The 14,532-nt window shown below is 41.7% G+C and overlaps 1 protein-coding gene across 2 annotated transcripts in view; it reads right to left on the bottom strand.

Moving 5' to 3' along the window:
• The window catches only part of LOC124599346 (double-stranded RNA-binding protein Staufen homolog 2-like), a 256,128-nt gene extending 247,425 nt beyond the window's left edge, over positions 1–8,703 (bottom strand). For both annotated transcript variants that reach the window (XM_047136071.1, XM_047136070.1), the window contains exons 1-3: positions 8,330–8,703; positions 4,023–4,114; positions 586–669 (exon numbers count right to left, since the gene is read on the bottom strand). In XM_047136071.1, the coding sequence (XP_046992027.1) occupies positions 586–669; positions 4,023–4,114; positions 8,330–8,388 (235 nt within the window). In that variant the 5' untranslated portion in view covers positions 8,389–8,703. The remainder of the gene's footprint in view (positions 1–585; positions 670–4,022; positions 4,115–8,329) is intronic.
• Between the last annotated feature and the right edge of the window lie 5,829 nt (positions 8,704–14,532).

Below are 14,532 nucleotides of genomic sequence, written 5' to 3'. Positions count from 1 at the left end.
ATGTCATGGCGATCTTTAATGGCGAAGAATTTTAGAGAGGCATTTGCTTCATTACTGTTAAAAAGTTCCAAGAGCAATCACTCAACATACTGCTTCCTTCCACATTTATATGGAGTTGACAACAGCCTCAGAGAAATTCAAGATTATATGGAGGCTAATTCACAGTAATTTACACACAACATTCACAAACCGAAAACTACGGTCAGCAAGAGCATGCCTGGGTCTCTCTCAATCCAACAAAATGCATTTTCTGCAGTGGAACAGACTGCATGAACAGTAGCATCAATCCATAGCACCAGACTTCAAAAAAGAAACAAGTCAAATCAAATACACTGTGGTCATGCAGAACTGAATTATTAACAAGACTGAACAGCATATGTTAAGTAATACGTGGAATTCTAACACAATATAAAGTGCTAAACAGTAAATATAATGTACTGTAGAGTTAGCCACTGTTTTAATATAAGTGTTACAGCCCATTTATCAGGGGCTGTGATGCTATCCAAGATAAAACATAAAATATATTCTGAAGAATTGCCAGTTCTGATAAACAATATCACCTAAATGGAGGAGTCTTATAATTACCTGCAGCGGGATTCTTCGTAGTCTGCTGAGGAGCAAGGGCAGTAGGGGGCATAACTGGAGCAGGCAGCAACGTCACAATTGAACCTGGAAAAAAAAAATTGATTTTAAGGTAATAAAAGGCAGACAATATAATTCTGTAGAAAATCCAACAATCTGCAGCAGCCACAGATAGTATTCATGTTTGCATGAGGTGTGCCTGCTTGTGTGATTGTGTGTGTTTTCTTTTCTGAATGAAGTTTTGGCCAAAAGCACAATGCATAACTGTCAACTCAATGTTTTAGTTTTGCAGTAAGTAGCAACCTATCCTTTTCTTAATATCGCCAGTTATTAGATACTTGCAAATCTCTCATACCATTATACTGCCTTAGGCACAGCCTTCTCTGTGTAATGAGCGCAGTTTCACCATTGTTACGTATAATACTTCCACATAATTTAGCTTAAGCTATAACAGTCACACTTATTTCGGTATTTATTCCATTGCTGAGTGGTCAGCATGGTTGACTGCCACGCAAGTGACCAGGATCTGTTGCCCAGTATTGGCCAAGATTTTTCCTTGTTGGGAAGGTTTGCAAGGGGTGCACTCCGCCTCATGAGGCCAACTGAGGAGCTACTCGACCAATCAGTGGCAGTTCCAAGGTCAACAAATCCAACAATGAATGTAAAAACAGTGTGCTGACCACATGCCCCTCCATACCACATCCGATGATGTCATTGGCAAAGGAAGACACAGTGGTCAGCCTAGCCCAATTGGCCTACCTATTGCCAGAAGGCAGAACTCTCCTGCAGTTACAGTCTTCCCGTTTCGTTCATGTTTCCCTCAATATTTACAGAAGACAGTCCAAAACATTAAATTCTGTACAGTAATACGAAATCAAAGTCTGGTATGGTCTCATGGAATCTGGCTCATGATGGGGACACAAGAGTATTAAAACTTCGACAAATGCATTCACAGTTTGTTAGCAGCTCTGCCACTCCCACGTCTACAAAGACGGAGCCATGTGGCCCCAGACAATGCATTCCTATGGAGTGCCTTAAAACTGGGGCTTTCCAGCTATGAGAGAAAACCCTGACAGAAAATCAGTTAAGTGCAGTTTCCTAGAGGTGGCCTCACTGCTTGACTACTCTCGTATAGAGAGAGAGAGAGAGAGAGAGAGAGAGAGAGAGAGAGAGAGAGAGAGAGAGAGAGGGGGGGGGGGGGGGGGATCAACTCAAAATCTTCACAGAAATAAGCCAGATGGGTCTCAATGGACATGATCCAGAAATGTCAAGACCAGGAGATTAGGAATTTCAGAAAGTGTAGCATTAGCAACATGGAATGTATAAGGACTAGGACACAAAGAACAACAACTAAACCGATAATTACAGCAATATATGTAATAAATGAAACAGGAAAAACTGAATGTTACAAAAGAATTGAATGGATATAGAGTGATGTAAATTAAAAAAAAAAAAAAAAATGCGTGATGCAGAGTATTAATATGGTACTGATGGACTATAAATGGGAAAACTTATTTTTATGTGAATGCAACAACAGTAACAGTACAGCTGAAAATAAACAGAGGACAACAATTTATGTGTGTGTATTCCAGAACAATGGAAAAAAGAAGAGCTTTTTTGCAAAAATTTACAAAGACAGGTGGACCAAAGTAAATACAACCACTTAACAAAAAGAAAAGAGCTGAATACATATGAAGGGAAGATATCAAACACCTGGAGCTGTGTGAACATACAGAGAGCTTATTTCTTGGCCATTAGTATTTATTAATACTAATGGACAAAGAACTAAGCGACGATGAAATATTCATTCAATTACATAACAATTACTTATACATTCTTTCAGAAAAATGGTATTTATAAATATACACAGAAGGCAAAAGACCACTGTTCTCTTATCCTTTATTTTACAGCAAAAAGAAAATTTCTATAACTCATCCAAGATGTAATAAATCCGCAGTGGAAGTGACACTCAGATCATTATCTTTTTATAGCAACGATAAACCTGTAGGAACAATAAAGATCAACAGAGGAGTGAAATAACACAAGAAAGAGAAATGAAGGACGACTGAGTAACACACGTCTTCATTCGGAACAGGCTGTGGGATGGGGGAAACTCCCCAACTAGCACACACACTTACCTAGACTCACAGCTACAAGAACTGAATATCCTTTTTTTCATTTTGCGATTTTGATGCAATTGTTAAAAAATTATATGGAGACAATTTTTAAAAAATGTTAAGATATATCTGAGCAGCTGGTGCAGTCTAAAAATCACTATAAGCAGGTCTGAAAGAAAAGGGAGGCTGGGATGTGGAGTTGCCTTAGGGAAAGCCTGCCACAGGGTCACACACTACCCTCAAAGTGGGTGAGAAATTTTCCCCTTCTTAGTCACCCATAATGATGTGCCACTGCCAAACCATTTGTTCCATCAACTATACCTTACTGTACTTCAGCTTCTCCCATTTGCCCTCGCCAATGGTTGAAAGAACAGACAGCAGTGTAAACTGCATTATTGTATGATAAAGGGATTAATTAATAATTCAACAGCTAACATGGTTCTGCCAAAACTGCAGGAATCCAGAACCACAGAAGTATGACCCCTATGGCAAGATGGCTCTGAGCACTATGCGACTTGACTTCTGTGGTCATCAGTCGCCTAGAACTTAGAACTAATTAAACCTAACTAACCTAAGGACATCACACACATCCATGCCCGAGGCAGGATTCGAACCTGCGACCGTAGCAGTCGCTCGGCTCCAGACTGTAGCGCCTATGGCAAGAGGTTAAGAGTATTTGGGAATAAGTTCTGTGTCACATGGATCAAGTATCAGCAAAAGAAAATAGCACCAACGCAATCACTTTGAAATGTATGGAGCTTCCTACAGGTAAGCAGCACAGCAGTCAATGCCATCTTCTTGGGAGCTCTCGTGCAAGCCATCAAATAAACTTAACAGCATATCTTACTGAATGTGAGCAGTTGATGGATGAACGAGAGCAGGTAGGTGGTGGGATACTACTGGCACTACTTTGGGATGATGTCACTCAACAGTACTGTTGGTGAATGTTATGTCCATGATAAGCCATTTTAATATTACAGTGCACGGCCGAAGTACCCCGAGCTTTTTTATGCTGCATATTGGAATGATTATTGTGGTTATGTTCTTGTTATGTGAAAAGTACATTTTTTGGTAATGTAAATTTCTGACAGGATGTAAAGGTAACAACTCACCAAATAGAATAGAACTTCTAAATTATTTACAGTTATATTTTAGTTTTGTTTAGATGATATTTATTTCTCTAATTTTTTGTTACAAATGTAGTTCCAATGGATAACTGAACTGCTCAATGTGTTACTAGCTTGTGATTGTCAACACTTAATAAACAAAATAAAAACCAAGCGAAGACCACATACTCCATTGCACATTATTATTAACTCTCACCATGGGCACCGCTTGCTGGGGGTTGCATTCCCATAATAAGAGGCTGCCTTTGCTGTTGTTGCTGAGGCAGCCTCATTGGGACTTGTCCCAACCTGAAATGAGAAATGATTGTGTGTCATATATTAAACATGATAAGCACAGAAGCAAATTCAATGCAGATGTATAACATACTGAAATGAACTATGCTGTAAGTGTTATTCTTCACAAGAAAAGAAAGAGACAAACATAAAAAACTGCAAATACTTCTGTCTCTTATCTATAATGAACAAGGAATCCACTAAACTTGTAGAAAACCACATAGATTATGATATTTAGATATTAACTAGAGGAAAGAATGAAATGGCATTAGAAGAGGATATGGGACAGTGAATCATTTGCAAGTCATGATGGGGATGACAGAATGTGTCAATTAATTATCACGTTGTCTGGGATTAACAGATATTAAAATGCTTTTAACTGTTATGAAAATTTCTACTTACTGTCCTTGAGAAACCAGGCACTGAGTCAACCTAGCCTATTTTAGTATACTGCAGAAGACACATACTTCCATTAGACATCATCAGAGTAGTGATAAGATTCTCAAAGAGGGGTGAAGAATAGAGATTCCCATTGTTTCAACTATTGCAAATAAGCTACAACTATGAAGGTAAGAATTTAATAGAGAAAGTCTGAAAGTCGGTCTCAAAAATAAATGATAATTAGACTAAAATAATGTACAATGAATACACTGAAAGAAAATAGTTCAAATTAACAAGAAAATAAAAAATCATTTCACATGTGTTTCTTTTATTATTATTATTATTTGGAGTATTAGAAGATACTAACTGGAGGAATGGCAACTGAAAGAAAAGAAAGAGTAAAAATGACCTGGAGTGCTTTAGATAAACTAAATAAGGTTTTCAAATAACTGCTTCCGATGTGTCTGAAAGTTAAGTTTTAATCAGTGTTTATTATCAGTTTTGTTTTATAGTAGTGAGAAACTTTTAGTACTAAAACCCAAAAACTGAGGTTTCTGACTTAGAAATGGGTAGTTGCATCTAAGGAATTAGTATGCACATAGAAAAATCTGAAACAAATGAATCAGGGAACTGACTCAAAGAGGAAAACATTGACCACAGTGAAAATGGAGTGTACCGGTACATGAACAAGACATATAACATAAGTTATGGATAGTAGCTAGTCAATAAGCTTTTAGCTAGATTCCAACTAACAAGAAAAGGATAATTTCCAAGAATGTTTGCCTATTGAAGCTGCAGGCTCCAAACAATAGATATCGAATGTGCGATTGTAAATCGAACATGAGTGCGGGGTGGTGAAATTATGATTAATTATTTATGCATAGCTACAAACCTATATGATTTTGTCGGTAATGAGTTAGGATGTCTGGTGTCTTAGACGTTTCTTCGGCCGAATGCCTGACTTGGAAGAATCCAGTTCCATGCTTACGTAATGTAGAGAATGGTTTGAATTCTCTGGGGACAAGGTAACTTTAGTCGGTTTGATAAAGTACTTTATACTGTCCAATAGCAAAATTTCAATTCTACAAGACATTAAAAGCAGAAGGATCAACCATGAGTTCGTGAACCATTGTGTAGAGTTCGTGTCTTCCGATGATACCAGTGTGCACACGCAGAACACTGTGCAGCTGTGGAAATCAGTGAAATCTTCCGTTAATTGAGAGTGGCGTCCAAGAGAAAGAGATCCAATTCTATTTGTTTCAAGATTTATTTTTCCATAACTTGCGGCTGCAAGGAAACGTTGACACATGTGACACACTATCCATATTTCTAGATGACATAACAGGCTACGGCAAAAATGGAATGCTTCCTACAGCATACACATTGGCTTATGACGACAAGCATTTTAGTCAACATTCTTTTTTTGTCATGGTTCTACTCAACACTGCAAACACCGCTCAGAACTCCCATCACCACAGTCACATTGTCGATTTAGAATTGTACGTTTGATATATATCGTTTGGGGCCTGCAGTTTCGATAGGCAAACATTCTTGGAAATGACCTAACAGAAGGTACGCAGTTAACATAGAAAACATGTAGCAGCAACATGGATGTGTATAGCTTAAGACTGTAATGCACAGAAAATTCTAGAGGCAATGAGCTAAACTGTCTGCACACTTATACACTAGAATCAATAACAAAGCTGATGTCACTAACAACGCCACAAAGAGAGAGACAGAGACAGAGGGAGAGAGGGGGAGAGAGATTATACGGTGGGGGGGGTTACGTTTTACAGTGTACCTAAAGTAACATATTTAACTGAAATGAATGTAAAAAACAGAAAATAGTGCACAAGTGCAGTGTTACAAATAAAATAATGGTATGCAAAATGCAAACGAAAAGCACACTGCAAATAAGAGAGAGATACTGCTGTATCCAGACTGATAATGAAGTAGGCCTATATCGGAAACAACGAGAAATTAGGAGCCAAGGAATAAAAGTGAAAAGATAACTATATATTAATGACAAGAATCAAATTAAAAAGTGTGGCAGGGGCCTACACATGTTATTGCAAAAAGCAAATATTATCATTCAGATACAGTGGCTCTCAAAAGTTATTTTGAAGCAAATAAGGGTAAAATGCAGGTGAAATAACCTTCTCATAACTCTTAACATGGGCTGTGGTTGAAGTCATTACTGTTACATGTCTCCACAGCATCAGAGCTTATACACAGATATGATTAAATGATGGAGTGCACATTGCTTTATTAAATGGAAAATGGGGGACATAGGATTCTGTGGTATGGGAGGAAATCTACAAAGATAAATAGAGTTGGAGGCAAATCATTAAGCATATAGCTATATTTTCCTGCCCACTAGTTTGCACAAACAAATGAGAACATAATCACACATAAATAGGTGCATGAACAAATTTGCTTAATGTACTCTTATAAGATATTCTCAGAATTATGATAGTAAAACTTTCTGCTCTGACCTAGCAAGATGAGATGGAGTACAGAAAAAAAAATCAAGCATTGCAATACATCTTGCTTTACACAGTACTGAAATTGTGGGCTTTTTAAAAATAATCAAAGACCAATAAACTATTCAGATTTTATTGATTCTAGCAAATTACATATTTAACAAATGCCAATAACGTTTTATTCGCTTAAAGATTCTGACTAGCTAGCTCACAAGTACTTTTCTTCCATTTTGTCCCTTCCCATCATTTCAACAGAAACTAAATAAAATTATTCTGGATTTTTTTCAGGAACAAATCACTCTTGTCAGTTACAAAATCTTCCAGAAGTAGGGCCTATGTGAAAACCGTGTTTTCTCAGAGTAGTTTATACCAATGGAACTTACAAGCTTTGCAAAGTTTAGTATTCTCGTGCTTTATTTCTGAATACAAAACAGACATAGGCCCTAACCGAATTTGAGAACTAGGCCTACGAACGACTTTTTACTATAACTTCTTCATAATTGTTTATTTTTTCCTGTAACTTCTATCATCATAATTGTTTAATTGCTAACACACAAACCTAGTCAAACATATTACCCCATCATCCACAAAGGCAAAGGAATTAAAACTAAGAGAATGGACCTACTGCCACTTAAGAAAACTTAAAATTACCTACACTGATATCAGATTATACTCCTCAAGAGTAATCACCAATCACTTTGATGCTCCTTGCTACAAACAGCTCAAAGGGAGTTGGTAAAATAGTGTGCTAAGAGAACTAGACTCCATCTCTCTTCCTTAGTGCACGGGCCTATGCAATTCGATGTAGCAACATCTTACAAATAACAAAAACTAATCAAATCCTAGTTCGTCCTACACAGCACCATTTCAAGGTACAGCTTCGAAGTTAGCCTGCAATATTACTGGGAGTTCAAAATATGTTTTATTGTTTAGGCACGTTCTTACGAAGCGTTAAGAGCTTAAAACGGCGGCAAGTACCCGATCGAAATAATGCATCTATTTATCAGTTCTTACGCATCATCCGTAGCACTTTCATAGCAGGCACACTGGACATTAAACGCAAATTCTCGTGGTTGAGGGCTGTTTTTTATTTATGAATGTTGCTCGTTCCCAACATTCATTTCAACTTAAAACTGCTACAGCAATTATTTTCCGGTAAACCGACATACAGCGCATTCCACAAAAAGTAAACACAAAAACATACACAAGCACTAGATCCTCGATAACGAATACGCGCAAACACACAGAGAGCGCCACCACACCAAAGTATTACGTCCAGAAAGCCATCACTTCAGTGCTTTAAGAACCAACATAATACAGACTGGTATTTCTAGTTATCAAACAAAGGTGCTTCCACAACACTGACCTGCTTGCATCTCTGAGTTGATTTGGTGGAATCGGCATTGTCTGCTGGTGATGCAACATAATTAGATCTATCACAGCGGCGTTACGGAATTAGAGAGAGTAAATAAATTCTATACAAATCCTCAAATGCTGTAGTAATGAATAGCTTCTCTGTTGCAAATTACCGGTAAGCTCTTTAACGTATTATTAACACTCAAATCTTTACTCAATTTCACTTCAACCTCAATTAATCAGCGCCCTTATTAGGTTGAGATGAAAAAGACGGGTTTATTGGCGTTTTAAACCCTCTTATATGTTGGCAAACAGTAAAGAAAAATTAAAACTAGCATGCGGCCATGTTGATCTTTTCCCACTGAAGTTTATAAGCCCTCGTTCAGATGTCGCAAGAATCGGATCAATGTTGCTATGGTAACAGAATTGTAGTCCAAGCAACACATCTATGGAAACGAGAAACATAGCCACTGATATACAGCTGTTGTTCTTTAATGTTAATGGCGCCAACGAAGAGATCTGAGCGAGTCGCGCTGAATTTATATGGCGCCAGTCTGGCGGTTAAAAGAATGGACGCTTCATAGAGCAATATGTACATCTACATGCATACTCTGCTAACCACCGTGGAACGCATACAGAGGGTAGATCTCATTTTTTTTTTTAATTCTTTATTTCCAAATACATATTAATCATACAATGTAGCCCACTACCTTATGTGATTAGTGGGCCGTAATACATATACATTTATTCATTTATTGCAGCTATTCTACGTATAACTTAGTAACTAGTTAGTTAGAGCACAATATGAGAACTACAATGTGCATATTAATAAGTTCTTAAGTACTAAGTTGTTACCTACTAACTATGAACTAGTCGCTATAGCCTGCAGCGTTACAAATGTGTCAGCTGGAAGTATAAACCTACTATAAGGCCTTGCTCATTGAGCTAACCCCAATGAGCGTGCCCCTGACACTGGGCAGGCCATGGTGTTAGTCGCTGCAGGTTCCTATAATTAGAGTCTATAAACTAGGTTCTACGACTAAACTTATCCTAGGGTCAAGGTTGGGTGCGTTGTCTAATTCGGTGTATAAGTGCACCCCACTCCCCCTAATCCCGAGCGCGGCGGATTCTAGACTGAAGAAGTCGGCCTTTCCGCGCTCAGGCGGTTTGGGAATAGGGTACTGGACTTCATCGGTATTTAAAGTGCCTTAGTAAGGTGCTAGTTCGGTTCTCGCAGGTAGTCCCTTAGGACTTTCTGTGATACCGCGTTTGCCAGTTCGTTGATAATCTGAAAAGTGTCACGTTGTCTCAACAGTCTGAATGTGTCATTGTGGGGTAGTTGGTCTCGTAACACAGAGGCCACATCATTGAAAAGGGGGCACTCGTAGACTACATGGTCAGGAGTACCCTCCGGAACACCACAGTCACACGCGGGTGTCGCCCTTCTTCCAAATCGACATAAGTATGTCGGATAGGGTCCATGGCCAGTGAGAAGGTGAATCAGTCCCCTAGTTGGTTCGAAATACGTCATTTTCATTCTTTCCCTGACATCTGGTAAGAAGTTAAAGGTTCTGCGCCCTGTATCTTCGTTTTCCCACGAATGTTGCCGCAGCTGATCCCCTCTTAACCTGATCTCAACTTTATTTTCAATCCTACTCCCTAGAATTTCTTCTATTTTACCCACGTTCCCCTTTTTTGCCCAGTACCAAGCAGCCTGCTCTCGAATTTTGATATCTAAGGGGCAGAGTCCCATTATGACTAATAGGGCTCCTCCCGGTGTGGTCCTATAAGCCCCCATTGATCTCATAATCATGTTTCTTTGTACTCTTCTCACTGTCATGGCGGGCACCACCCTCGTGAGCCTATGTGCCCAGACTCCAGAACCGTAACCCACTATGGAGGTGAGTATGCTATTATGATATAGTTTGATAAGATGTGGTGGGAGGTGGAAACGTTTATGTCCAATGGAGATGAGGTTGTTGAGTACTTGTAAGGCTCTTTGTGTTACAGTTTCAATGTGTCTGCCAAATGACCACCTCTCATCAGTGATGATGCCCAGGTATCGAGTCTCACGTCGCCTGAGAACTGGTGAGCCCTCTATCCTAACTGTTGGATTCCTGACTAGCTGTCCCTTTAGAAGGAGATGTGTTGACTTAGTTAGTGAAATTGTCATCTTAGTTTTTCGGCACCAAAGTTGTAGTGTTCCTATTGCACGTTCTATTTTAGGCTCTATGTCTTCTCGGCTTCAGCCGCCAACCAGTAGGAGGAGGTCATCGGCGTAGGCTATCACCTCTAGCACATCATCACTTTGCTGTAGTGTGTCTAATAGAGGTTCCATGTTGATATCCCAAAACAGGGGGCCTAGTACGGAGCCCTGGGGACATCCCTTGGTGATTATTTTTGTTACCCTTGTGCTAGGGGATGACAGCCAGACCTCCCGATCCTCACAATAGCTCCTCAGACACCCATATAGCGGCCCTGGACACTACTTCTCCCGTAAACAGGAGAAGAGCGAAGGCCACCACAGGTTGTCGAAGGCGCCACTTATGTCCACCATGATGCCAACAACGTACTTATATGGGGTAGAGCCACAGACCTCAGCCGCCAGGGCGATTGCATCAGATGCTGATCGCCCAGGCCTGAAGCCGAATTGTCTGCTGCTCATCCCGCACAGCACTCGGTGCGCAGCCAGTCTGTCAGCCAGCAGTCTCTCCAGAACCTTCCCAAGCAGATCAAGCAGGCAGATTGGGCGGTAGGATTTTGTTTCTGCTGGGTCCTTGCCAGCTCCTTTCTTAATAATCACTACATTTGCCCTCTTCCAAATACGAGGGAACTTTTGTTGCCTAAGACATTCGTTATAAAGATGAGTTAGAGGGGCGACTATCTGGGGAGCCAGAAACTGCACCACCTCCGCCACAATGCCATCTGGCCCGGGAGCTTTCCCTATCTTCAGGGATTTTATATGGGCAGCCACCTCCTCTTCAGAGAAGGGGTAGACTGCCGTGTTGTTTCCATATTCATTGCTGTTATAGTTCTCCCACAGCTGCTGTTGTTCGTCTGTTTCTCCATCCGCTGTGTCATCAGGCAGCAGGGACTGGAGAAGGGCCTCAGCAGTTTCCTGCCAAGACTCCGTCATCCCATCCCCACGCCTGACGGTTGAAAGCTCCATCGGAGGGTCTAGAGCAAGTTGGTTTAGAACAAAGTGTTCCCAACTTTCAGATCTTACCTCACGTAGGCGTCTGTGGAAGTTTTCTTTCGCTTCCCGGTATAGTTGCAGCCGTCTTTGTCTTTCTAGCCAGACGACACTGCGCTGGTAGTGCCTCCTGAGCCTTCTGACAGACCGGCGCATCTCCTCTAGTTCGGCTGACCATGGTGACGGAGAGGCCGCTATGGCCTTCCTCCTAGTAGGTACAGCAGCCTTCACCGCTCGAGTTATTGTCGTCATCAGTTCCTCAGCTCTGTTGTCTATGTCATAGTCCAGGTGTCCGTCACCTTCTGGTAGTGCAGGAATGTCGCACTCCCTAGCTAGTTTCTCCCAGTCGGCTCTTTTGAAATTGTATTGCACCTTCCACCCCATGGTCCAGCAGCTCTCCCTGTCTCCCACACTGAAAGTAATGAGATTGTGGTCACTAGTGGTGGCGTTCTCTACCACTTCCCACTGCTGAATTAGGTGCGCCGCGTTAGGCGTAGCCAAGGTCACATCGATGTTTGTGCCTTGGCCACCTCCCGCCACATATGTCGGAGGGTTTCCAGCCTTATTTACCACCACTAGCGGCAAGGCCATGATGGCCTCTTCTGCCTTCTCACCGTTTGGGTCTCTTGTGCCACTGTACCATAGGGGGGATTTAGCATTTATGTCGGCAGTTATAATTACTTTTCGCCCCCGCAACGCCGTGATGACTGTGGTAAGGTGTGTCAGGTGTCTTTCGATGTCATCACCATACTGGAAGTACATATTGATAAGGATAATGTTACCAGATGGAGATTGCAGCTCCACGACGTTGCAGTGGCTGGTTGTGAATTGTGTCAGAACTATGGCTCTTAGGATTTTGTTAGTGATAATTATTGCCGATCTTGGGTCTTCTCCTCTGCTTATAACTTGCCATGTCGCGGCTGTAAAAACTAATTTTCCATTTAGGGAGTACGGCTCTTGCAGACAGATCAGATCCAGTCTCCTCTCCTCCACTTCCTTGCGTAGCTCCTGCATCACAAGTCTGCTGTTGTGGGCGTTCAGTTGTCCAATGGTGATTTTTGTCATTAGTTTTTATGGAAAGTATGTATGGATTCTGTCATTTGGCCAGGTCTTGTTCCAGTCAAATGTGATACGTCCATTTGCTAAAACTGCTTGTTCATATATATCGTTCAAGTCAAACTTTTCGCCACGTCTTTCAAAGACCTTCTTGAGTAAGTGTCGCAGGGCTCCGAAGTCAGTGGGGAGATTCACTGACTTAAGTTGGATTCTGTCTACAGCCTCCATTACCGAGAAGGTGACTTTCCTACCATATTCATGTCCCACCCGGACCACGTGTCTTAAGGCAGTGGTCAGGGTAGTCGGCTGCTCTAATCTTGCTAACTGCATAGTAAATTCCAGGTTTGGGTAGACTCTGACTGGGTCAATGGGTGGCAATCTCACAACAGGATCTGTGTTTAGTTCACAAGAGCTAGTTATTTTATTTTCCTGGAGTGGTTGGTTGATGTTCCTGCTTTCTTTTGTTGGGATTGCCACCGTCTCGGTTGCAGGATGCCATTGCCGTTGTTCTTTGGTCGGCGTTTTCCCCCGGCTTTGGGAGGAGGGAGACTTGACTTTAAGAGGATCACTCTGAGTTCCTCTATCAGTTGTGGTGGATTCCGTTTGGGTACTCACATCTTTGGTGATGACTGAGGCGTCAGTGAGCGACCTCAAAAATATCTTAAAGGCTCTTGCCCTCATGGCATCCCTCCTCCTTTTGCTCGGGGATTTTCTTTTGGGCATCCTGTTCGCTTTGACTTGATCAGCCATAGTCTATCCTTGAGATCAGCCGTTGCTCTAGGAGTCTGTAGGTGGGGCAGTTTCGCCCAGTGGCGCCGCAAGGTTTTTTGCCCCTTCTTTTACATGGGATGCAAACTGTTGCAGCCCTACAATCTTTGCGGACGTGTCCATCCTCACCACATTTCGAGCAGACCGACCCCCTGGTACAGTGCCTCAGAACGTGGTCGAGATCTCCGCAGTTGTGGCAACGCGGTACCACAAGATAGTCGCGTGTGTTTATGGCGTGAAAGCCAATATAGAGTTTGCCCATTGTAGTTATTCTCTTCCACATTTGAGAGGAGACCACGGCGACGTGGTGAACCACGTCACGGTCCCGAGGCCCTGTTTTAAATTTCAGTTTAAAGTTTTCTTTGAATTCGTCTTCTGTCATTTCTTCGAAATTCTGTGCTTTTATGGTTTCGTGTATCTCCTCGTTAGTCATAGTTGTTGGTTCATCATATAGGATGACCAACGGGTTTCTTTTCCTCGGTGGCTCACATTTGACCACCGAGTTTAGTTTAGCATTATTTAGTAATTTGGCTTTGTCCTCTTCAGAGGCCACTTCTACAATTACGGAATTCTTACTTGGTTTAATCTTATTTATTTTGATCTTGTCTTTTATTGGATTGATTGTGGTGGTGAGCAGTTCCTGTATTTTTTTCACACTGGTGTCCTGACCGGGTAGGGTCCTTAGGAACACCGTTGTGTCTGTTCTTTTTGATACTTTAGCAATCGTGTCTCTGGTTGTTTGTGACTTTGGTGGCGGTTGTGCGACCACTCCCGTCCAGGTCTTAGCCGGTTGTTTACGCAATCTATCATTTTCCTTCTCTAATTCTTCAACGCGGCCTTCGAGCTTGGCGTTGGCTATGGCCCATGCCGCCAGCTCATTCCTTATTGTTGTCAATGCCGCCTGGCTAATTTTACCATTTTTAATATTTTGCTCAAGGAGCAAAGTAATTCTTGTATGTCTTTGCAGAACGTTTTCCTCGTTTGCCTGTCCAGACTCGTCCTGTGGAGCAGGTACAGGCATCACAGAAGCTCGCGATGGCGCACTAGAATCACTCGTTTCTGGTGTCTCCATGATTAACGAGTGATAAAAAAGGGGTGGGAGCCCGTCTCTTGCCCCGGACCGGCTCCTCTGGCATGGGGGGGGGGACTTCTGCAGCTCGCCCACCGACCTCGCCCCTAGGTCAAGGGCACTCCAG

The sequence above is a fragment of the Schistocerca americana genome, chromosome 1 (genome assembly GCF_021461395.2).
Source record: "Schistocerca americana isolate TAMUIC-IGC-003095 chromosome 1, iqSchAmer2.1, whole genome shotgun sequence".
NCBI lineage: Eukaryota > Metazoa > Arthropoda > Insecta > Orthoptera > Acrididae > Schistocerca > Schistocerca americana.
This window is presented reverse-complemented; position numbering and strand designations above follow the sequence as displayed.